The 27108-nt window shown below is 38.0% G+C and overlaps 1 protein-coding gene across 1 annotated transcript; it reads right to left on the bottom strand.

The window, feature by feature from the left end:
- Nucleotides 1–94: 94 nt before the first annotated feature.
- On the bottom strand, nucleotides 95–27108 carry usp53b (ubiquitin specific peptidase 53b). The gene is made up of 17 exons (XM_041784645.1): nucleotides 26711–27108; nucleotides 24546–24742; nucleotides 23310–23470; nucleotides 22669–22761; nucleotides 22366–22500; nucleotides 21011–21124; nucleotides 20851–20933; nucleotides 18678–18783; nucleotides 16513–16659; nucleotides 15486–15635; nucleotides 15221–15389; nucleotides 11461–11583; nucleotides 10621–11317; nucleotides 7819–7880; nucleotides 4958–5036; nucleotides 4053–4870; nucleotides 95–3585 (listed from the first exon to the last, which is right to left on the bottom strand). Exons 2-17 carry the CDS (start codon nucleotides 24637–24639, stop codon nucleotides 3509–3511), a joined length of 3108 nt encoding a protein of 1035 aa, XP_041640579.1. The 5' UTR covers nucleotides 24640–24742; nucleotides 26711–27108; the 3' UTR covers nucleotides 95–3508.

The raw sequence follows: 27108 nt of genomic DNA, 5'->3' as shown, positions 1-27108 counted from the left end.
TTCCTCATTTTTTTGTCCAGAATCAGTTTTAAGAAAAAAACAGTGACCATTTGTATGAAGTACAAAACAAACACACTGAAGTGACTAATATAAGAGTGATACAATAATTTAAACTTTATTCAACAATGAATAAAAATAAAATATATATAATGTACAAAAATATAAAGTGTAGACAGATTTCTTATGTTTCTTTAAATTGATCTGTACTTACACAAGTCATGAAACGTTCGCTGAAGCACCAACAACTCAGTTCAACAGTGATGTCAGGCTGAATCTGTACTACACACAAGAATACATTCCTACACACCAGGCCATTTCAGCCAGTAACATATCAGATAAAGTCAATGACAGAATTCATAGAGTACTCTTGTTCTTGAGTGTGTGATGCAAGAAAGTCTAGTTAGGCTAAGTTCTCTGTACGTTTAGCATGATAAAAGATATGGATTGATGCAATGCCAACTGCGACTTATGTGACACAGGAGAGAGAGGGATGTTTAGTCAAAACGGCTCTAAATATGCAAAGCCTTACATGTCGGATCATGGATGAAACCCAACACTGAGGTTTCTTTTTCAGACTGCTACACAAACACACTCACAGGCATGCTTGCACATGTAATAAAGTGTTGCTGCTCTGCATCAGAACGCTTCTGCTTGGGGCGCCGATAGCCCAGTCCATGTGCAGAGTCTGTTCGACTAGAAGTCAGCAACCCAGCCTCAAATGTGCATGTGGCACCTTTCCTGCATGTCATTCTCCACTCTCTCCCTTAATCTTGAAAAAAACTTTCCACTGGAAGCTGATGTCTCTATTTCCTGCCACCGACATTTGATCACGTCAACTTTTGCCGATGAACAGAGTTTTCCAATCAAAACTGAGGTTATAGCTTCCAAGTCTGAAAGCAAAGCTGGATCTGGCACAAGTCCTCAAGTCTGAGACTTGCACAATCACACAATAAATCATAAGTACAGTACAATGTTGGTCAGATATGTCACTTTTAGCATTGCATATTTCAAAGTTTTTCATGACATCCTATAATCCCTTTCATTCATTACCCTAATTCCTAATTGTGGTTTAGCCTCCCACCCCCAAAAAAGGAAAATAAACACAAAACTGTCCCACGGAAGATGTCAAGGCACTCTGGATACAACTGAAGACACAAATTCAGAATCAGTTTGAGTGAAAACAATAAATGTCTATTTTTTTTGGATAAAAAATTATGGATAACAGAACAGAGATTATGAATAATAACTATAAAACCATTAGTCTCTCAGCCACTAAAAAAGGCAGGTTTCAAGGAGACAAGGTTATGTTAATCTGGATAATATGCTGATTTTTTCTAATCCAATAGTTTAGAAGTTTGGATATCTTTACTTTGTCAATATATCATATATCCTAACATATGATTAAAGCAAGTGTTTTGTAATTACCAAAGCAGAATCAACTTGTGTAAAGGCATGTTTTTGTTGTTTGAGAGCTTAGATTTCTCCGTAAAAAAATCATTAATAGGTCACTTTTTAATTGTATGCCTCTAGTTTTTGTTTCACTTCAAACAGTGTGAATAAATAACCCATGACAAATGCAAACAGATGCTTAAAAACAGTTTAGTGTGATATCACACATAAATTTTGCGCCATCTTTTGGGATAAGACAGCACAAGCACGTCACACAAACACAGCATATGTACTGATTAAATGAGTGATTAGAATAATCAAGAAATACCTGGACAAAGGTTATTGTGGATAGACAAAAGTGCAAAGTGAAAAATAAAACAACTGGCAGGGTATTTAGGAAAAGATTTGGCAACCTATTGAGCACAAGTGAAAGTTTGTATCAGTATTTGAAAATTGAACAACACAGATTTGTATATGTTCTTGGGAATGTCTGATGTACATAATACATACCCTTAAAAGTACCAAACTCTGCTTGAAAGTAATCTTAAAAGTATTTTTAGTGAATGCATAGTATGTCTTGGACAGTTAATTGTTTTCCAGCTTATGGTTTGCATTATATTTTATATATATACATGGATGCATAATTAAAAGTATGAGTCCTTGCATGGGCAAGGGAAGAGAGAAGGTTCAAGTTTCCAAAACTATAGTAACAAAATCACTATTTAATGAATTTATTACAAATAAGTTAAATGCAATAGAATTTATGTTCAGTATTATCATGCTCATGCTTATGCTGTACACAGAGCTAGTAAGATTTTGTAAAGGCCACATGCAGGTTTCAGAACATTAGTCGTATGAACAAGAATAATCGTTGTGTTGTATGGTCAGTATCAGATAGGCATATTAATTATGTTGGCATCATCATTAAAATACCTGCAAATACAGACCTCTTTATATCTGTCTACTTTAAAAGGAAGACTGAAAAAATACAATTTGACATCACTGTGAGTTACAAAAGGATTACAAGAACCAGCACAATTTTAAGGTAGAGTACACTAGGAGATATGATCGTACAGTATATGGTGACCTTTAAGTTAAGATGAGGGCTACCCCAGCTGCAGAACATAATAGTAATTATTGGTTCTGTTAACAACCAGAAAGTGGAGTAAGTCTGCAGAGCCACATTTGAGACACACTGTCATGGATCTTTATATGCTTTGGCATCAAATCTGCTTATAATCATTCAAGAAAATGAAAATTTAACATTTAACAAGGATCTTTGTCAACATTTTCTTTTACAGCCAATGAGACTGGCTGGTACGGGGCAGCCCTCGGTCACTTATTAACACACAAATGTTGTAAAGGAACTGATAAATGATAACAGCTGAAACAAATCAGTAACTGAATATACATAAATGATGCAATGCCTCTTCCCTGTTGAACTAAAGCCCTCAACATGCATAAATTGGTGGTTGTCCTGATATTAATCTTCTGACAGTTTGTAACAAACTACCCTGAACCTGCTCATTTACATCTTTCATCTGTCGGTTTTCTCTTTTTGAGTAAAATGACATCATATTTTTATTAAGTATCTATTTTTTCACATCACCATGCTGTGATTATTCATCATACTTTCTACTCTCATCTGCATATAGTAGCTATTCATACCACAGTATAATTCATCAAAGAGGCCCCCTGTGAACTCTCATGCTGTTCTTGCCATATATGTGAATATTTTCATTTCTGCAACACTTATGCAGAAGTACTTGACAAATACAAAAATAAACATCTGACATTTGAGATAAGGTGACCAAAAAGACTCAAAATCCCTTTGTGCAAACTGAAAACAGTCATGATTTTGGTTTAAACTATATCTGCTTTCAGCAATAATGCGGGATAATGGGAGACAGTGTACACGATAGTTGATGACCCTTCAAACAAAAAGCAACAAAATTGAGAAACAGTGTCTATTAATGTGACAAGCTTGCATAAACATATTCCACCCTATTTGGAGATGTCTGGCTTTAGGACATATTTCCATTCTGTAAACTCTTTGGCATCCAGTTGGTACTCTACTGATCGCTGCTCATCCATGTAAACAAACTTTACCAAGTAACACTCATAAAAAACCACGTTCATCCAGTCCTTTGGCTGTCACTGGGTTCCATTTTGCAGTGGGTTTATTGCTATTATGGCCTGCAAAGAAACAAAAAAAAATAAAATGAAAACCTAGTTTAAAGTTTTGTTTTATGGTTAATCCTGTTTACATTAAGGCAAAACAAAGAAAACATTATTCTTGTGATTTTGTCTTTTTTATATATTGTCAGGTAGAAGTGGGTTAAATGAAAAAAACTTTTATATCATTTTATATGTTATTTTATATCACAATGTTTATTTTTATGTTAGATTAGGGGTTAGTCTTGAATATTAATTTATAAAATGTAACTGGATTTATAATTATTTCATAGCAGTGTACCTGACAAAGTTGATAGTATTGAAGTAAAAACTATAAAAATCTGTTCATACCAAACCTTAGTCCGGCTGTTTGGTTTTTAACGTCTTTCTCAATGGCCAAAACAACAGAACATGAAAGTTGCAGTGCTACATTTAAACAGTTAGCTAACTCTCAGATGGTTGAGTTGAGGTTCGCAAGAGAGGCTTACTTGTTTCAGGTCTTGCTTTTGGCACATCTTGTGAGTGTGTGTCAGTAGGAAGTGTGTGGCTGGTATCTCTGCGCTCAGTCATTACCACAGTCCGTGGTACTGTGGCAGAGAGGACAAGAGGCCTCTGGTTGTGGTACTTGAGACGGTATGTTTCCGTCATACAGTTATCCACATTGAAGTATGTTGTCAAAGCAACCTCTTGAGCTGGCACTGCCTGTTCGCCTCTACACCCGCTAAGTCTTTCCTCACTCTCACACGATGACGGGGTACTCCTCTCTGGGTCAGAGCCCGACTTGGAGCTTGCATCTGAGAGGGCTCTGAGGCCCGACATGTCGGGCTTCCTGTGAGGACTGACAAATGACGCGGATGAAAGACGAGGACTTGAAGGAAAGGATTCTTGAAGCATCCTGGGACGAAACGCTGCATGGCTGCTTGTTTCACCCTGATGTGGAGGGATACGCTGCATTGTTCGGAGGTGAGGTGACCCTGTTGTGCCCGGCTGACGCTGATTGTTCAGTTGGAGAGGCTCTGCAGTCACATTGCTGGGAGGGTGGTATGGTAGAGTCATGTGAGGACACTGGGATTCAGAGGCGATGGACTCACTGTTGCTGGAGTGGTAAGAGTTTTCTCTGTCCTCAGGCTCAGAGAGAGCAAGATCATCAGAGCTGTTCCATTCTGAGCTGCTGGTTTTTGTGATGTGCCTCAGGGCTGTACTTTCTCCACTGTGCTGCTCACTTTGCCTGTTATCCGAACTGTTGGAGTCCCTCTCTGAAGACACCCCTTTTCTGGAGGTACTAGAAGTGTACTTTGATTTCCGTCTGTGAGAGAGAACAATATAAATCATCACTACATATTGTGTATCATTTCACTGTATGGGACAAGTTTGTTACTTTACAGACCATTACCTTGAGCCTGGACTGCACTTCTGATGTGAATGTGAAACTTGGTCATGGTTCTTTCCCTGAGGTTTGGGTTGATGTTTACCTATAAAAAAAGATCAAACTGTGATGACAGCAAATAAGACACAATGGAAAATATATTTTAAAAAACATGCAAAGCTGTTAAGCAGTCCTGCTTTGAATAGGTCTGCTCTGTTAGGACTAGTAGCTTTTAACATCCTGTAATTAGTGCCAAAGGTGCTGGATGTATTTTTATCTTCTGACCTTTCCCTTCTCTGCAGAGTTAATTTGAGTTGAGCATGTTTAAATGTGCCAAACTACACTGGTACTGTGCACTGTTGGAAAATCTCATGAATCCAAGATTAAAGAACAAGAACAAGATTAAAGCTTGAAAACATTAATGAATGTTGTGGTCCAGTGTCTTGTTTTGCCATTATCATTGGAATCCTGATAATCCAGCTGAAAGGCAGGTCTCCAATGCCATTCCCTCTAATGAGAATAACAAGCTCTTAACTGCAAAGTTAAAGTTGGAGACAGTTTTTAGATATTGTGAAAAGTGAAAACATGATGTAATGGCAGAACTGTCTACACCACAAAGTAATCAAAACAAGCAAGAGAGACTTATCAAGACAAGAAACCAAATGTAGTCTGTTGTCAAAAACAGTGTCCATAAAGCTTTTCTGAAGGAACATGATAGCATCATCCAGAGCAGTAATAACCACACGTGGCTCTTTTATGATTATTTGTAGCTCTTTTATGTCTTAATTTTAAATATTATTCCCCCAGAAAACCTTGAAAAAGAAAACTTTTTTGCCTCTTTATACCATTTTTTGCCACTTTTCATTCATTTAAGCTACCTTTTGTCATTGAATACCATTTTTCCCCCTACTTTTTGCCACTTCTGTCTGCCACTTTTTCCCCATTTTTGCCACTTTATGCTTTTTGCCCATTTATGCTACCTTTTTGCATTAAATACCCCTTTTTCCCATTTTTTGGTCCATTTTTGAAACTTCTTTTTGCCACTTTTTTCCCAATTTTTGCCATTTTAATCCCATTTTTGTCTCTTTTCAACATTTTTTGCCACTCTTTGCCCAATGAAGCTACCTTTTGCCATTAAATACCAATAGTTTCCTATTTTTTGCCCATTTTTGCCACTTTTCACTCTTTTTTTGGCCTTGTTTTGGCCACTTTTGGACCATTTTTACCACCTGTAACTCATTTTTTGTAACTTCTCACCCATTTTTGCTACTTACTGACTCTTTTCCACTTTTTATCCCCATTTTTGCCCCTTTTTTATCCATTTTTGCTGCTTTTGGACCATTTTTGCCATCCTTAATTAATTAATTTTTTGCTACTTCAAGCTGTTTTTGCCACTTTTCACCTATTAGATTGTGGCTCTTGCAAAGGTATTTTTCAACAATTTGGCTCTTTGGTTGAGCAGGGTTGAGTAACACTAATCCAGAGCATGGGCTCTAAGCATGCTGTTCTCATTAAAGGTAGCTGCTAGCTTCATTTTCCCTAGATATTGAAAAATAAGTTAGTTGTTTACTAAGTCTAATAGGTAGCTTATGCTTTGTATGTGGCTTTTATGTATATAACCCCATGTGGACATTGTCTTTTCACATAGTACTGCAGTTTTTTGTCACTTATCTATCTTTTCCCCCCATTATGATCAAGGCAGCAAAACATGCACCATATGCATCAAATCAAAATTAATCAACAATAGATGCTAAACAGGCAAAGTCATCTTCACATTTGTTGGTTCAACTCTGGTCTTCTCAGGACACAAGGTGGCAGCAGCTGACAGATAAATGCCACTGGACTCTCACAGCTGGATAAACCAGTCAGCACACGCGCTCTGTGCACCAGCACAGCGTGGTGCTGAATTCCTTCCCTTTAAAAATAGATGTGTCATTTTTTTTCTCTGCTGTTGCCCTGGAGAGGTCCACTCAAGGATAAAAGCTGTGGCTGCTGGTTTGAAACATTGGCTCGAGATGCACATAGCCTCGATAAAGTATCAAGTGAAGTACTGCATGAAAAAGGAAGATATTTATGACAATGCCAGCAGCCATGTCCAGCTGTGCTATCAGAATGAGCTTTGTGGGATTATCATCAGATTAATGCCTGTGCTTGGCTGACTGGGTGAAGAGGTTAAAGAAACCAATCCAGGCTCATAAATCAACCGAGACATAAATCAGTCAACAGTTACTTTCATTTAATCAGTATCTGACCGCTCACCATTCATAAACTGTACTGACAGTGCTAAAGAAAAAGAAAACAGCCCTGTACGAAAGTGTGGGTCTCTTGAGGCTGAAACCCTGAATGATAATTAACCTTTTCCAGCTTTAAGATCAGTGGTATCAGGTTTGAATTAATTCTGCCTTTAAAGTAGTTTAAAAACAGCCCTGTGTTTTAAGTTTATCTTGTGGTTACCAGTCTGTAAGACAGCAGGACTTAATTCTTACTTTCCTTGTAAATCTATTCCTGGAAGTATTTGCAGATTAAATAAGAGTTGTAACCGACCCTAAGCAGAGACGTGTTCTTTCATGCTCTTCATCAAGTTGTCATTTTCATGTCATGCTATTTTTGTTGGTCTTTTCATTTCCCTCTGTTTTATCTTTTTTTAAACATTAGCTTTATGTCTTATAAAGTGGATTCAGTGTGAAATTGTGTCAAACAGTTTCAGGCAATTATATAACCAAAACAACTACATTTTCTGAACTCATGATGATAAAAGCAGACATAAACAAAACAAATCGCATGACTATCCCACTGGTTGAGGTCATTTCATACAAATTGCAACTGTCACAAGATAACTATTGGATTTTTCCATACATTTAATAAAAGTCTTAAATCTTGTAACTTACCATTGTGTGAAGGTGAGGAAGTTAAACTTGATTTGGCATCGCCCCCTTTTTGGTGCAACTGACTAAAACATAAAATACAGGAATTATTGCAAGCATGTTCAGTCAATCAGGTTTTTATTAAAAGACTTTCAACAAACTTTTATGGTCCTTTAAGGCTGCAGGAAAATAATGTGGTCAAGAGAACCATGGAGAAATGACATTAAAGAAACAAAAACAGAAAAAGCATCTCATATTTACTGTTTGAGTAAATGGTGTTCAAATGACAATAATTTTAAGTTTGCGAAACCATTTAAAATAATTTGTGATTTTGTACAGAACCTTATAGTTGTTGCTACATAAGAAATTTGTGTTTTTGATCATTAAAATGACAAAAGAACCTTTAACAACAGGCTGAGAGCAGTAGTATGCATTCCTATTAAAACAACCATTTTGTTGCCTAAAGTACAAAAAAGGTATAAGAATTTGTAAATCCCAGCCTGTTGCTCTTCTGATAGTTATGACAAATTACTTCAGTACTATTGGATAATTCCTTTAATGTATAATAATCAATAAATTTATTACAATTATTTATCCTGAAATGTGCATGTGGAATCAAAATTACATGTCCATTTCAGACTCAAGAAAAAAAAAGAACTAAGAAGACCTATTTCCAATAAATTAAAAAAATAGTAGTATTTTTCTGTGAAGACAACTTCTCAGACTAGTTAAACTTGATAAATGTTTACATTGACATCTGTTTGGTTGAACACACGCCTGTGGTGCAATGGACATCTAGAGTTGTCCAACTTAAGCTATGTGATTCTGAATCAGTGGAGGAAATAGAAGCCATGCAAGTTGAACAAATTCATGTAAATCGGTCACTTAGACTTAGAAACTCATACTGGTGCTCTTCTTTATGGTAGTAAACACATTATTGCCAGTAAGAACTAACAGACAATGCTTAAATTTATTATAAACAGCAGGGCCATTTCTAGCTTTGTTGGGGCCCTTAACAAGATGCTGTTTGGGGGGCCCCTAAACTATGGTGGAGAGATTCCTAATCCATTAGATGACCCAAGAACATGCCACAATCTTTAACACTTCATGAGCAAAAGAGGCTACAGTCATGATAACCTCTCATATCAAACTATTCACGCTCTTAACCTAAGTTTTTTCACTGTGGGCAGAGCTAACAGTCGGATATAGCATAGTTTAAATTACACTTACTTACGTTTGTGATATGATGGTTCTTTTGAATAAAACAACATCAAAAAATTAACTCAACCATGGGAATGGAGGCAGGATTATTCAAACTAGTGAGATGTATTGGCACAATAAGTATTCTAAAAAATGTGGCAAAGAGGGAGGCTGCAACTAACTCAGTTGAGTTAGCAACAATCCACTGCCAAAATAGTTGAAAAAAATCAACAATAGGCCCAGTATTTATTAATCACTTAATAAATAACTAGTGTTATTTATTTTAGCCTATCAAATACAAACTAAACTTAAGTCCAGCTGAGAATTCAGTCAGATTTAAGGCCGAATGCAACGTCACAGCTCATCGTCAAAACTTAGGCTTCTGGAATGATAAACAGTTTTGTAGTGTGACATAATTAATGATGCGTCCAAGACGCCCCACAAACGTGATTCAACATGACTAGCACGTCAGAATTGTTCTTACATCATTGTCTAGTTTGACACCCTCACCTGACGTCAGCGACATGAATCCTTACGTCTGCCAACAGGAGGGCATTTGGTCCTTATCTTTGCACCATAATTTACAAGATTTACCACTTTTTATCCCCTTTTATTCCCTAAAACTAGAGTGTAATTTTTTTTTATTTTATCTACGTTATTACTGTTGTACAGACACTCTTTGACCTACCCTTCCCCCCAATAACCTGTGAACTCGCACTCAGTTGCGGAGACAGTGAGTAGTCTAGATCTCTCTTACATACAATGAGTAGTCGAGATCTCTCTTGTAGTGTGGCCAGGTTGTCGGCCAAGACGGGACAAGATTTTTATTGCATATTCTGACTTGGTGCTGTCATGAATGACTAAAAAAATTGTGTAGTCAGAGCCGGGCTTTAATGAATTAATCTTAGGTGATCTTAAAGTAGTGTTAAATGAAATAACTTCCACTGGCTGATGGCATAGTAGACATCTGTACAACACCCTCAGTTTATTATTGTGGCTTTTTTCATTCTGGCATTTATTTTTAAGCATATAAGGAATAAAGACAGGCCATTTTAATTCTCCTCAAATGAGAATGAAAATTCCACTTTGGGGCCCCCTAGTGGCTTGTGGGGCCCTATGTATAATAGTCCGTATATAGCAAGAAACAGCCCTGATAAACAGCCAAACACTTTATCACCCATCCTTGTGTTATTCATTGGAATAGCTCCTACCTATTTAAACTAAATACATGCAAAGTTTACATGTGTGAAACTTTTTAAAGCTTGGATAAAATGTTTATTTGATAAAGAAACAGAGTGTTCTTTACACAAGATCCAGATTACATAGAACATTATTTTTGTTTTTAGTTTTCAGGTACTTAAAAAAGAAAGATAAAAAAATTGGTTTATATATTCCTTTAGCAACTTTCAAACATTTTGGGGAAAAAAATAATAACTGAATTTCACAACATTGCTGTCTCACCAACCAATTTAGCATTAGTTAATGCAAATTTGAAGTTTATGTGACCATGATTTGAAGTAAACAAAAGATAATTTTACATACTATTAATATACATACTGATATCATACTAATAATATTGTGCATCTCTAATAAATAAGTGCTGAGCACTTGACAGCTGTTTCTTACCTTTGCAAATGTGTCTCTGATGCTGATCTCTGGTTTAGAATAAAGCAATCTACTCCAGGTGAGTCTGGGTTGGTGGAGCCACTGCTGAGTCTATCACTGCTCTCATAGCCAGACTCTGTCCTTTGGATGGTCCAGGTGTCGCTACGCAGCAGAGTCTTGGGCCCACCTTTTAGTCTGCTGCTTCTCTGTTGGTTGGCCCTGCTCTCTGACTCTACAGAGCTGTGGCTCTCTGTCTCATGCCTCTGCTCGTCCTCATAAATAGTCATTAAACACTTCTGCTTCCGGTCTTCCCTGGTTCGCGTATATTCCCGCTCACGGTCTCGACTCGGTTCACTGTGCACTCGTTCCTGGGACGAAGGCTTACTGTGCCGCGGGCTGTCATGTTGCTGTTGCCGACGCTGCTCCAGTTCGTTCAGTACAGTGTCTACATTTAACACCTCCCGAATGGGTCTCCAAGTGGACTTGGATTTATTGTGACTTCCATCGCCTCCACTTTTTTCCAGTTGCTCCTGGCTGCTGTCCTGATCATAACGACTTGGGGACGTGTTGTTCTTCCTGCTGTTTCCTCGTGGCTCCTGAGATCCTCTGCTTGAATGGTTTGATGACTTCTCAGTGCGTGGATGGGTTTTTGATTTTTGGTCTAATGGAGGCCTAGGTCCATTTTCTGGAGGAGACGAAGATCTTGCGTGTGCCATATCTAGAGAGGGTGGACAAAGAGACACTATTTCAAACATCCTCTGAGTGTTAGAAGTCATCAACACAAGTTGCCCCTCTTTGTATTGTTTTGCCTTTTTATTATAGTTTTAATCTTTACTGTATAATGAAGCTACGATGCTCTACCTTTGTGTTGTGATGGGTCCATTCTCCGATGCCCTCTATCCTTTTTGGATGATTCACTTGACCTCTTTAAATTTTCTGTGAAAGGCTCTTGAAACTTCTTAGGACTGCCAAGGGGATGTTTCACTGAGGGGAAAAAGCAATAAAAATTGGCAGATGAGTAGTTGCTCAACAATTGAGAAAATTGCACTTTTACGATTAAGTACCCTTCTGACCCGGGATATCATTGAAGCAAACAGTAAGTAATTGTTTCTTATCTCTAAGTTCCCTTCAGTGCATAAAGCATCATTGGGCAAAGCTATTTAGGGGTGTAAACACATTTGAGGTGTAAAAACAGATTTTCATTGTTTTAAATGGCTATTTAGAGATTTTCTCAGCCCATTCTTGTCTGGGTTTTTAAAACCATCTGAAGACATGAGGATTAGGCAAATTAGCCTGCTGATGTGTGGAAAAGTCACATCTGCACTTCACCCATCAGAAATGTTCAACGCTGCAAGCCCATCCTGTACTTTTTGGAAGTATTAGCCCAGAGCTTAGACATCTTGAAGGGTTAGGGAAAAAAGTCTCCTCCCTTGTACCAGGGGGAAAGTTACTGTTCTGGAAATGCAGTTCATACCTTTGACTCTTCCTCTGTCATTCGTTATAAATTCCAGTACAACATAACACTTGTTTTTTTCTTTGCACTCTCACTTTGTATCTTAGCTGCAAACAGGGCAAGAGATGAAAATAAAAAAAAACCTTAGCAAAGGACAGATTCTAGTGGATCATTAGCTTTAAATACACTACTGCTGCCACATTTGCCAACCCTCTGGCATGTTTCTCTAACTCTGCAGCAAGCAGGTCGCTGTGGAAAAAAAAACAAAACAGAAATGCTGTGAACATCTGCCACCAAATTAACACATTCACCCCACTGTTTCACAGTCTTTGACATTTAGTTAACTCCTCCATTCTGCATGTTAGAATAGTTTGTGCAGCATTGTTCTCTATTTTATGCTATAGCAATGCTGTGCTTTAAAATTCACAGTTCCGCATGAATAATAACAGTATAATAAAAAAGCCTCTCTGGAAACACATGTTGATAAATGCATGAAACTGAGTGCAAATTCAATAACAACAGAAATTATGTAGCAAAGATTTTGGTTGTTTCAAAGGAGTAGATACAACTTCAACATAGAGTACATGTGACTTCACTACCAGTTAATTTACCCTTACACACTTTGTCATGTTGGCACAAGTGTTAGGATGGCTCTCAGGCTTCTCACTCCAAGTGTTTTAGTGCATTTTCATAAATTGTAGTTGTGTGGATTAACAATAATAAATGTTTTTTCCTATTTCTTTGCACAGCAGTGCTCTCCAGTGCAAAACTGAGACATGATTTCAGCAAGAAAAAAAGAGTCAATATTGCATAAAAAGACAAAGTAATTTAAAAAATATCTTTGACATTTCTTTATAAGAAACAAAAAAATCACTTACTCATATTTCCATAAAAACAAGGGTCCAGTCCCATGCCAGTCAGAGAGCCTGGGTAACACACTAAAGCAAAACAATCCATCTAAACGGGAAATGGCGCCATTGCCAAAACACCAAGCAGCTAAATTAATGGGTGCTAGCATTGGAAATGTCTGAGGGAGGAGTGAGGACTGTGGAGCAGGAGCATGAGTGCGTTTGGCCACAGGAGCAGGGATTAGGGAGGGAGGCGTGGGTGGTAATCTGCGTGCAACAGAGACATCATCCTCATGTCAAGTTCAAGCCAGCACACAGGGCAGGACAATCTTTCTGCCTACGGTTTAATGGCACTCTCTAAATCCCAATTCAAACCATAACTGTAATTTGCACAGTGAATTTGTTTGTTGACATAGGCAAAAGCAGTTAAGTTTAGTTTTTCTAGGTGATATTTTTAATATTTTAAATTCATGTGAAAGAAATTAAGTTTGATTTTCATACAATGAAATAAAGATATGATGACTTTATCACTGTTTTTACTACAGTAAACCATTGTGCTCTTCTGTGAGGCAACAGGTTTAAGAGAGCTAGTTATCAACCTCTTTAAATACTGAAATAACAGAAGTTAAATTAATTCAAAGATTGCACCTGACTTTAAGATGAATTTACTGTGGAACTGCCTCAAAATATTCAGAAACTAGGGCTGGGATGATTTGCCTTTGTTCCAGTTCAATTTTATCACTATTCTTGGGTATCCTTTTGATTTATACAACAATTCCAAAATATTGCGAATCAATAGTATCCATTATTGTGAATTTCTTTTCCTTTCCCTGGATTATTTAACCAAAACAATGCAAAATCATAAAACTGAGAGAATTGTATAATATATCTGAACACGACACACTCCACATGCCAGTCAATCTTTGATTTTCACCATCTTTTTGTTTTTCTATCTTTGAAAGACTCATCTGCGACATCCAGGTAACCTATTCTTACAAAAATATATTTTTCATGTGATCATCTGGCAATCATCTTTTCTTTCTTACCTGAGTGACAAGTGAAGTATCTATCTAGGATTGGTTACAAGGAGTAACTACATCAGCACCATGCTGAAGGGCGCCTGTTACTTCCAGCTCATCAGGCTCCTAAGTTACTAGCCCGACTCCTCTCTTCTGTTGTCCCTAAATGGTGGAATGAATTACCCAACTCCATTCAATCCAGAGTCCCTCTCTACTTTCAAGCGAAAGCTAAAGACCCAGCTCTTTAGAGAACACTATGCACTTAGCTAGACTATTCTCCACTCTAGTCCCCAGGGGTAGAATGAGTCTCCCAACTACTGCTGGCTCGCACTGTCCTGCTCTACTTCTAAGATTTTTATGCCCAGCTCTTTGTGAGTGACCCAGCACTCAGTACTTTGGTCATTAGTTGTTGTGAAGACAATTTAATGGATGGTGGTGATGAGAGATCTCATATTTTGGTTGTTTCATTGTTGATTTTTATATTTATTTTGCTTTGCCTTTAACACTGCATGGCAGCACCTGCGTCCAATTTGACTTGAAGCACTACTGCACTTTGTGGCACTTACTGATGTTGTTTCTTCTTGTCTAGATCTTTGCTTGTGTTGTTCTTGCTCTCGAATGTACGTCACGTTGGATAAAAGCGTCTGATAAATGACATTGTAACAGTACAGGCTGAGATGTAGCTTCATGAGCAGCTAAATAACATTAAACAAATCCTTTGGATGCACTAGGTGCAGTGGTTGCTTTCCCACACACTGCTGATTTTGTGCTCTTTATTGGGAAAAGGAGTGCTAAAAGATAAACAAAATAATGTAACATACAAGCTAACCTTAGCTAGCACTAGTGGGCTAACTATAAACGATGATTACCTCAGCAGCTCTCTGCTACAAGTACACTCACTAACCTGAAAAAAATACTTGCGGTTCATTGGATCCAAACACGGCAATCCGCATATTGTGGATGGCGGCTGATGTTTTGATTTCTCCTAATAGGCATGCTATTTCAAATGCAGGCAAAAAGTCACAGGATAAACACGTTTTGTACTTGAAATAAAAAAATGTAAGATTTTCCCTTTCTACAAATAAAGTCTAAATTCAACTTAAATTTGAAAAATAATTCATTTGAAAAAAAGCAAATAACCCTTTATGTGTGCACCAAAGCAGTCCACAATCTTAAAGATTATATTTCTCCTATCTGAAACTAACTGGGTCAGTTTCTGAAACTTGATTTAAAAGTATGAAGCTGAACAGGATTGTCATGTTAATTAGCTGGGATTGCTCGGCACTTGATGATTGCCTTACCTGTTGTGTCACCGTTTACTTGGGCTTTGTACCGAGGACACATAGTGGTTTGTCTCGGTGCATCTTCATTAGAAACAGGAGATCCTTCTGGATTGGTATAGAATAGAAGAAGTGGCTGGAAATGTCCTCTGATACATTTAGAGGCAACATCTTTCCATTTGGATCCAATCTGAGCAAAAGAAGGCATAGTACAGGAGCATTAGACACAGCCACAGATAATAGACGTTTTACTTTGTATTAAGGCAATAAGAGCTGAGTTCCTTACCTCTTTTACAGTAGCATCATCGAAAAACATCCATTTTGAAGATTTGGTGTGATAGGCAAAGGCTGAGTAATGTTTACTGGAAAAACAGATCATCCCCACCAGATGTAGCTCACTCCGTTTGGCATTTTCATCAGTGACACGGTTGAAAAGCTAAAAGAGGGCAAATTGAGACAAGATTAAACTCCCCATAGGGCTTGCTGGCTGATAAAAAAAAAAAAATCCTATGAGAACAAAATGTGAGTTTTTGATACCCAGTTAAGTTAAGTAGTTTGGCAAACCCTCTTCTCAGCCAAATAATGCAGATAAAAAAGGCTTTAAAGATTCTTCAGATCAGCCATTGGAAAGATTTTATTGGTAGCAATAATAGCTAATTTTTTTAAAACACTGATTGCTATTGCAGTGACTGCACACATTCTCAAGGTAATTTCCCCCCTTTTTCTACATGACAAGATGAATATTTGATGAGTCTTTTCATTCTGCTTATTTTTCAGGCCAGTGTATGTACAACAGTTAATACTCTAAAAGTAGGCTGCTTTAAGTTAAAAGCTTGATGTTAAATATGTAGTTTAAGGTTTTTACAACACATAAATGGCCACATAACAATATAATTTGAACTCCTCCAATCAGGTCTTTTTTAATGCAGCACTTTCCTAACAAGTCAAGTCCAATTTGTTAGATTTTTTTTTTTTGCTTTTGCCTTTATTTGGAGAGGATAGCTGAAGAGAGATAGTAAACATAGAGAGAGACGGGAAGACATGAACCAAACAGCGGGAATCATTTCCACTGAGGACTACAGCCTCTGTATATGGGTGCCTTCTCTATCAACTGAGCAAAACTGGCGCCCAAATTTGTTTTTGTTATTCTTGTTAAATCAGGGATCTTTGGGCCTGTGTGAAGCAGGTTGGGTTAAAAAAAAGTATAAGGACTATTAATCATCCAGGATTAGCTTTATTATTTTAAATTGTTTCCCATTTTAAAATGAAATCTTGTGTGTGTGTCATCTGAGGGCATTTGCTTTAGCTCTTACCCCACACAGGTTCAATCGTGGGCCAAGCGACCGAATGACATCATCTGTAAGATCAGACTGCTCAGCATCCCATACAAATCCAATTGTTACAATCTCTGGACAGTTCATGAGCACACGGCGGATCTTGATGCTCTGACCACAGTTGCTCTGTAAAAATATAATAATTAACGATGGTCCATAAATTTGCCATCAACACTCAAATCAATGATTTGGGGAAACTAAACAAAGTTTTCTATGTCGTTATCCATGTATGGCCCTATGAGAGGTACATGACTGAAATTACCCTACATTTAGCTTCAACAAGAAGAGGCGAGGTGACACAGCTTATGAACAACAAACTGACCTACTGGATAAAAGAATGGTAAGCCAGCTTTTGAGGCCTGTTCCCTTCCACAACCTGCATGGTTTTAAAGTTATTGTCCTTTTCTGTAATGTGCATAACCCAACACTAGCAACCTTTATGTAACCTGACATGCCAGCTAGACCATTTCATATATCAACTGCATGGATTTATTCCACATTCATGGTCTGATTAAACTGCTGCTTTTCTACAGCTACATCCAAGGATTGCAATCATTGCATACACGGCTTACAGTACAACTTAAACCCCTCCTGTAATAATAGCAAAAAATGGCCAAGCAGTTTGAGAGAACAGCGTAATCATCTTTTCTTTCATGAAAAGCTTTCAGTGTGGCTTTTTGCTCTTGTTTTAGTAAAGAAATGTGGTCCAGTAGCATCCAAGCTAATCGCTCCACTAGCAGCCGTTGGTTTACGCTGCAAAAACTGAACCTTTTTGTATCTGGCACAAACTTGTAGATTAGAGATTTGCAAGATGGATTTGCCTGAGGACAGACACGAAGTCTAGCAAATCCATCTCTTTTGCAAAGTTAACCCATAAGCTGAGAACGACAAATTCAAACATGGATCAGCAGTTTACAATAACATAAAAAAGGATGATTATCACACAACTACATGAATAATGTTTCAAGAAGATTAATATGATACCATCAATAGACCTTAAAGTTCATACATAATACTAGGTCTGGCATCAGACATGATTTTCACCAGGCTGTCTCCAGTCTTAAGATGTGCACTGAGTTGTGCACATCTGTGGTCACATTAACATAGCTTGGTATAAGTGTTGGATTTGCCCGTCTCTTCTTTATACTACATGAATCCCCATTTTACATTTATCTTTACACATGATGTTCACATCATGTGGTTAATTCATATCAAGGTCAACAAAAGAAGTGAGAAAACACAGGAATATTTTGACTATTTGATAATTGACACATAATTCTTGGCTTTTGCTAATTCTCAACAAAACCCCGCAGCCTCTTGGATGTGCTGATCAAAAAAGATAGAATAACTACAAAACAATACAGACAAGATGTAAATCTAAAACATGGGGTTCATTCAGTTCTGTGAGGTGAAGGTAAAATGTTTTAAATAGCTGGAAGGTTTATTTGTAATTAGCTTTTGGCAGTAGCCAGTTTCCCCCCTCTTAATAGACTGTTCTGAGTGCTTATCTTACTGTGGTATGCATGTTGATCTTTTACATATCGAGGTTTCATTTCCCTCCCTTTCTTGCTTGTAATATTCACTGGAAAAAAACTCACCAGACTAACACTCCAAAACATCATAAGAACATTTTCAAATATGGCAAAGAGCCAGACAGCACTCATCACATGCACATCACTACCATTGAGTCACTCTGGCTCACAGCTTACATGACAATAATGAGTTAAAGGAAGATAGCATTAAGCTTCACCAAACAGATGCACACTGAAAAGGAAGTCAGCATTAGAAAATACAGATGAGAGAAAGCATGGATATGGCCTTACTGCTATTTATATCCTAACAGTAGTCTGGCACCATCTCCTGCCGGCCGCTTCAGAGTCACAACAGAAAGTACAGAGTGTTCTCTGCATAGCTGCTAACATCATTTTTGTTTCCAGTTTACAGTAGCATGCTCACTTATTGCACTCATGCTCAGTTAGTCATTTATAGCTGATTTGAGCCAATCATTTGCCTATGGTTTAATTAAAAGGGGTGTTTAAACAGCATCAACATAAATGGAAAAGGGGAAATAACACTCATTTTAAAAGATGACTCCTCTGTAAGGGGCCCATTAAAAAAACTAAAAACATCCATAAATCACATACCGGGCAGCTCCTGAGGTCTCCAGTGTTGTTTGCTGCCTGCAGCAATTCTCCAAACATATCCGACCTGAGCCGCTCACTTTTCCCCATCATGCGATCTACCTGTTGGCTGTGAATAAAAACAGATGTGCGAACATTATGCAGTGGGTTTGACAACGATTACTCATTATGAGGTGGCAGTCAGAGTTCAGTCTGACAAATCAAAAACACAACCTCAGTTTTTAAACAGTACAAAACAATAACTCAGTAACAGCATTAGAACTGCAATGTAAGCAGCAGGAGCAAATAGACCACATGTACCACCAAGTATGCCCTGGCTCCCTACTGTCCTGATTTAAACAAGTGCACTGGATAGATTGCATCTTGTAGGAGCAGTTTGGCAGTGTTTGATCTAAAAATTTGAGATCAGGTTGTTTGATCTAAAAGTTTGAGATTGGGTTGTTTGAAGGTTGGGTCAGGTTAAACCGGCACATCAACCAGAATGTGTAACCACAGACATGTGGATGCTCAAGTGCAAGGAGGACCTACAGACTCATTTATGCTCTACTCTTAAACTGCATATGGATACGGGTGGAGCTTTTTCCCTGTACTCTGCGGTCTTTTTGTCCACATTTCTGCAAATTCTCTCAAAGCTAATAGATATGGACCTAATCTTGCAATACCACTGTCTTTGTGGGGGCAGTGATGAGCAATGTAGCCAACAGTTCAAGCCAGAGCAACAAAGCACAACAAAGAAAGACTTCAGTCAGGAACAGTCTCGTCATACAGTTAAGAATTTTATTGCAAACTGAATATACAGTTTTACTTGGCTGAGAAGGCTCTGCTCAAAAAATGCTCCTCAGGTTAGGCAAGCAGCATGCTTTGACTTTCCAGGGAGTGCATAGCTAGAAACATCCATATGCATGGATACATTTATGACAATGCTTATTGAATCCAATAAAAAATATTTCAAAAGCAGTTAATCTATAATAGCATGAATCTGAACATGAGGGTGCAACAGCTTCATGCTGTAAAAGGAGGTGGCTGGGGTGGAGGAGGTTAAGCATTGCAGGCAGCAGCAGCTGCAAGGTGCATTAGCACTGATGCAAACAGGGATTACTGAAAAGGGTAAGAACCAGTACTTTTTTCTTTTATTCAGAATTTTCTAAGCCTTTATTATGGTGGTCCATGAATAGAGTCAGAAACTGGGATGGGAAAGGAGCCACAGGTCAGACTTCAATCCATGTGGCCAATTAGAGCACCATATCCTCAGTACATGGGTATCAACCTAACCACAAGGCCCTTAGTGCCCCCAGAGGAAGTACTTCTTATCTTTCTGCTGATCATCCCCTGCCCTTAGCATTGTAGTATTCTCAAATTGTAAAAATCTCATTCTACTTTCCTTCTACAGCCAAATTACTGTACAAATTGCTGTGACACTTTGCTGAGGTAAATCTACAAAAATGCTCTCTTGGCAGTGCTGTGAATCACTTCAGCAGAGACAGACATTAAAATAACTATATAGAAATAGTAAGTGTCCTCACTGAACTTCTGTTTTTTTTATTTGTAGGCCATATAAAGGCATCAATATGAGACTGAGTCTATTGCATAACTGATTGAGAACTCAGCACAGTGCATTAAATTTACTTAGAACAGCAGCATAAAATATAGAACATGTTAAAAATGAACAGTGGTGTTCCTGTTAACACTGCAGCTTTTCGTAATGAGCTTTAATACCAGTGAATAAAAACACACTCATACTTTTTGCAGTGTGCAGATTATCCTTAATAATACTCTTCTTGCTTTGTCAGGGCTGAAGCAAACACTCCCAGAAGACATGAACTACACGGAGCACTTGTTGCACAAGGGAAAACAGTCGCCTTATTCCTAATAATAGACACTGAGACCAAACATTTATTTTGTTTCTTCATACCTAAGCTTTAGAGTGGTGTGATACTATGAATATTCATATTGTTTGTAACTAAACGGTAACACAAAATCATCAATGTGAATAGGGACTGAAAATACTATGGCTTTAAAAGGACAGGAATGAAATTGATCAAAGATGCTTTGAATTGCAATCAAATAATTATCTGGTAACCTTACTTAATACTTTGACATTTAAATCAGGATTAGCTCTCTGGCCTCATTTTTGTTTCCCAAATTTTTAAGCCGTGGCACCAAATCAAGTACTTACCATAAAGCGGTGGTTGAGACATAATGTACGAGCTCCGTGAATGGATGTGGGTCTGAAGATGCACCACAACAGCGACACACAAACTGCAACAAAAAGATATATATTATTTAAGAGGGACGTTTTTCTTTACATTATGTCTGTAATTGAAAAATGTAGTTACCTGCTCATAAAGCATCATTGCAAACTTCTGATGGGTGATGCATGACTTAGATGAACACGAGTCTGTACAGGTGTCTGAAACGATGTGTAGATGAATCCGCTCCAGGATGTTCTCCTGATGTACACAAGAAGTAATAGAAGAGTTGGCACCAACATTTAATATACACACAAACACAAATCTCTGAAACACTGCATATTTACATCGTAATGATTGAAAGATTTTATCTGTCTTTATGTTCAAAATAAATATCAGCCCTATGAGAATGATTAATTATTATAGAACTGGAGATACTTGATTTAATTCAAAATAGGCATAAACTAAAGAAGGAACATTTTCATTTATTTGATTACAAGCCCATGACATTAAATCAGACTAAACCAAGGTCTTGTTTTTAACCATGAGCTCAATATACACAACATATTGAGGTTTTCACAATATTTGATTTTTGACCTGTGAACAATTCCAGAAAAAGAATTACCAATGCACAACAAAAAATACATGTCCTGACACCTAATACTGAGGGGGTTTTTTTTACGTACCAAAAAAACAGTGATCTCACTCTATAGCCACAACAGCTGTTGGTTAATCATGTGACTGACAACCTGAGATATTTTAAAGCTGTTGTGCTTTTAAGACTTTTTAAGACTAAAACCATCAAGATAAGGGAGACTCTACTGCCTTAAAACATTTAGTATCTGAAAGTATCAAATATTTTGACAACCTTTAAAGCATATACTGTTCCATCATATGGGAAAATAAAACAGTGTTTTCACAGAATGATACTGTACTTGGGTGGTAGAGATGGCCATCCCGCCCTGCTTCTTTCTGTGTGTTTAGTTATATACCGCATAAAGACACTCAAATAACATCACTTGCTTTTTGAAATGTTTCATTTGATATTGTGTAACGTGAGCTGTGTGTGAAGGCTTGTTGTTGACAAGGTAGCATAGCACAACCATTATCCTAGAGTGCCTGAGTACAGGATAATATTGGCAGCAAGAAGCTGCAGAAAAATGTTGAAACAACAGTGGAAGCTTAATTTTTAGCACAAGACATTACACCTGGATCAGTGCATTTACAGGACTCTCCTAAGTGCAAATGGTAACTATATACAACTTAACAGGTCAGCAAATGTACTTGAACCGCTTTATTTAAACCTGGGTGGCCCGCCGAAGTATTGTCAATGTGTGGGGACACTGAGAGAATATTAGAACATCAATTTGCCTCTGCTTCTTTTAACCTTTAGTGTACTGGAGAAGGAGGTATCTTAACATCATTTAATATGGAAATAACCCTGAAATGTCGTCCAGTGAGTATTACTTTGATTAAAAACCAAAAGCACCACATAAACATACAAAGCACTCAGCAGCGTCATCCATCAAGCCAAGCTGGAAGCGCTGTTCATCTTTGAAAGTTTCTGCAAGAGCGTTACGCAGGCTGTCAGATGGAAGCACTCGCTCTCTGCTCTGCTGAAACTGGCTGAAGATACTCTAGAGAAAGCGAGATAATTATTAGTCAGTAAACAGCATTTGCAACACTATTCCAACACTATTATCAAATTTCATTTGCAGTTAATTGTAACATCACAACATGTCAAGTATGAATATGCACCTGACAAATAATGTCAGGTTTAGTTCAAAGTGTTGAACAATGCAGACCTTCAGAGCACAGAAAATGCAGGCATCACCCAAACAGAAGTGACCTGAGAGCTGCCTCAAACTCCTCCGGAAAATGTCCAGCTGCCAAAGCACCTGTGAAGGTTTCACAACAAAAACAAATGTTCAAGGAATGATATAACAATTTCCAGTGGAAGATTATATCTTTTTGATATGTTTTGTAATATGTAAAGAGTGTGGTAGTACCACAGCCACTGGAAATCAACCCTCAACTCTGCAGCTCTTCCAACCTTTAAGTAATTTTCACTTCATTATCTTGGTTTGCTGGTTCATGTGGCTGAGTCCATGCATCCTTCACTAACCCACACATGAAACAAACATGTCCAGCTCACATGCATCATTGACACTTTGCCAAATGATGAAGTTAAAAGAGCTTAGTGGCTAGAGACTGATATTTCATTCAGAAGTATTTGCCAGATGCTGAAATATAATTCAACCACAGTGCTGGTTCTGCAGATTAATTTACTATGTTGCTATTATATTTTCCCATATGTTTTAAAAATAGCAGTAAGGCTGTGATTGTTCAAAACCTACTAGGTAGGATTTGGGATGCAGAATTTCTGCAGAGAAAATTGTTTTCTGATCTTGGTTTCAGTTAGTTAGAGCTGGTAGAGAATTCTCACCTGAACAGCGCTGTTTAAGAAGCAGCTATTTTGGCCAGGCTCGTTCAGCAGGCCTTTGGTGAGCGCGAGAGACAGCATGCTCCCAGGCTGGTAGGATTTCTTTAAGCCTCCTCCAGGTTTTTTGAACATTTTCACCCATGCCATGGAGTTAGAGCCTGCAACTGATTTAAAAAAAAAAAACAGATTTAACATGTCTTTTGAATAGTATTTTACTGGGATTCTTTTTTGCCCTTTTCAATACTAGAAACTTAATGAATTCTGTTGCTCCTAGAACAGCCATTCTAGTTATTAAGACTGCTAATACATCGTTTGCATGTTTTCTCAATAATTTTTTAAAATCTCTGAATGAATGGGTCTGTGATCAAAAACAGGTTTCTTTTTCACAAACACAGACCCTGCTTAAAAAGACTGTATAAGATTATATCTGATATTTTCTTTGTAAAGTATAACAGAATATTTCAAAGATCTTTAAAAATGATTACTTAAAAAAGCCCCAAAATACTTAAGACTGGGTATGAACATAAAAATGTGCATGTGTGAAACTCAATCTTGTCATCACAATACAATGAAAATAAACTGGTCTAGAGAGCAGAAGTTCTTAGTAAGAATAATCCTGGTGAAGAAGGTGAAATTATCACACTGAAATATGAAATCATCATGACTGTATTTTCTGCTTGTGGGCTTTTAAAACAGGACATTTTATTGTTTCACGAGGGAGGGCAACTTCACCTTGATTTTAACTCAATCATGCAAGATTACGTTTTTGCTTTGCAATTACATACAAAAGAAATGGTGGGAAAAACAGGATTTTTTTACATGACTGAATTGAAATATCTTTACACATTGGTGACCCCCTCCACAAACACACACACACACACACACACACACACCACACACACACAAAATTATATGGGATTTATTTGAACGAAGTTGGCACATCTCAAAATCAAGACCTGCCAAATGGTTGTCCTTGAGGATTCTTTAAATTCAAGTCTCCCATATTTTTTTAAATCTTGAAAGTGAAACTTTTATTTTTACCCAGACAATACTGTATGTAGTAAACATGTATCCTTGTCAAAGTCTTTGCAATTTTAGATCACTTGTCTACTAATGATTTTAAATGTGATGATTACTGCATGACTAAGTAGAATTATAAACGACCATGTATGAAAATTTAGATCATCTTGGACATCACTGATCCCAAATGACTGACTCCATTTGAATCATGCTATCTACCTTCTCCAGAGTTGGGGGGAGACTTGCTGCGGCTGGACATGTTGGGAGCAGGGAGCTGGTGCGCTGGTCTGGCCATGGGCTCCATCCATTTCATCCCCACGCTCCTCCCGAGCGGTTAGTGGAAAGCATCGTCAGGATCAGCCACAGGGCAGCCTCAGGGATGTGCTACTGGACATTGAATGGCAACTGGGCAGTATCTGAGGACACACATTTGGGAACAGGTAAATTAGATATTCAACCTGAATCAGTAGAAGTCAACAGTGCAGATAGCAAGGCTCAATAATACAGTCAAAAAGCAGCAAAGTATTGAGTACTACATCCAAACATTAAAACAGAGATGCACTGATATAAGATTAAGAATGCTGATGTTTTACTTTACAATTTATCAGGTGCCAATGCAGGTACCAATGTTTTCACCACCTGTTCTAGTACACTAACATTTTTCTCTCATTAAAAACAGATCAGAGTTTGTCTAACTGGTCACCTCTTCCGCCTAGGGTTGGGCATTATTTGTTTTTTTACTGATACGGTGCTAAATCGATACTTTTTATATGGTGCCAGAGTGGAATCGATACTTTTTGAAAGTCAGTAGAAAAATTAAAGCTGTCTGGGAATCGTAAATAATTAGCAGAAATATCTGAACCCTGGGAGAACAAAAGGAAACTGGAGCAACTTAACACATAAATCACAGTAGCACATATCTCTAATTCAATACGAAAGGAATCAAAATGAAGTATCGATATCCATGTTGTAATTCGGTCTGGTAGGTATCAGATGTGTTGGTACCAGATTTCTATACTCATCCCTACTACTCTTATTTGATTCAGCAGCTAGATATACCTGCTGCCAGCATAAAAGTGACTGGACACAACAGATAAGCATTAATAGCTGTTATCTTTTCACGCCACATCATTTAACCTGATCGCTGATGTTTGTAGACAGGACCGTTATCTTCAGATGCAGATTTTAAACTGATGCATCGGTGCATCCCTAGTAAGAAACAAAAAACACAGCTGGCTTAAATATTTCCCCATTAAATAAAAATTTCTGATGAGAGAGGTCATCTGTAGCAAAACCCTGTTTGAAATAAATTAAGTGGTGTTCATTTCTCACCAGAAATATCAGCCATAACAGTCTGCTTGTGATGTACTGATACAAGAACGTGACAACTTAAATACACATTTCTGTCCCCCCTGCCTGCAGAAATAACACAACATAAAATTTTAGCAAATACACAACTAATAGATATTAGACAGTTTAGATCTCCATCCAATACTGCATTATCCCATACACAGCAAAGCAGAGAATAATACAGTTTTATTGTATAATCTGATTATTTCTGGTTGTTTCACTGTCTTCTAAAAAAAAACGAACATGATGCTGTATTTCTTCAACCCTACAATAGTGTAAAAACTGGTCTTTGATCTGGATCATGTTATCTTATATATTAAATCGACTGATCCATGAAAACACACTGAAGTGTAGCAAGTATTTTTAAATTTCAAATTTTCAGGCTGAGTTAGCAGCTAAAAAGCAGATTCAAACATGAGAGTGGCTTTTCTTATTACATTATAATGTAAACAAGATACCCCCCCAACACATGCAAAGATACACTCTGCCTCCACAAACAAGATGCCAACACAAACAGAAGCCTAGAGACAGTGACATGTAAACATGTCTTTTTATTTTGAACTGATGCTGCCATGCTTTGTTTACATTAGTGTTATATAGACGCAGGGGGTTTCAATGCGTATTGTTAACAAGGTCATTTAAGAGCGTCATATAGGAACTCCTCATAAACACTAAAATTGCCACCATTTTATCTAAAGCCATTTTTGCATGTATCAAAGCTCACATGTGTTTTTGCAGCAGTCTCTCTCACACCATGTGATGCCAGTACGGGCCTTTACAGTCAGACATCTATGCAGCAGGGTTCATAAAAGGATATAAACACTGCACTAAAGAGTAATTTATGACACTGCTATGTTTCACAGCGTTTTAAAAACAACCCTCATAGCTGCGGCTAGCTCTCTCTCCCTCTGTAGCTCCATGCTGCAGCCTCACACTGAACTGTGCATGGGAACAGCGCCCGGTCAGCTACAGTAGCATAAATATGCCGCAACTTGCGTTCACGCATGGAGAAAACAAGTGCTCTGCCGACTCACCTTAAAGGGAAGCGGATACTCGCTCGCTCGCTTCCAATGTAGGCACAAGGCGGTCCAGCTGTAAACCGCACTAGATCCTGACTCTTCTCTCCGAATCCTGCGACTAAAACAGGCTAGAGAGGACTGCATTTATGTCCAGACGCATGTAACGCACTATCTGCCATAGTGCAGCGGTCCCAATCCCTCCGACACGCTCACAGACGGCAGAACGAGCCCGTGTTTGATGGCTCTCAGACCCGGTCGGGACAGTGATATTCCGGATTTTGAAAAGAAAAAAAAAATCGTCCCCCCCTTTCCGTTCGATCGGGACCAGCAATGGCCTGTGCCAGAATGTCCGACGCGGATTAGTGATGTTTTGAGACTTGAGAGGTCAAACTCCGCCCCTAGTGTAGCCCCAA

The sequence above is a fragment of the Cheilinus undulatus genome, linkage group 4, assembly GCF_018320785.1.
Source record: "Cheilinus undulatus linkage group 4, ASM1832078v1, whole genome shotgun sequence".
NCBI lineage: Eukaryota > Metazoa > Chordata > Actinopteri > Labriformes > Labridae > Cheilinus > Cheilinus undulatus.
The sequence above is the reverse complement of the archived record's forward strand: the minus strand, read 5'-3'. Positions and strand labels throughout refer to the sequence as shown.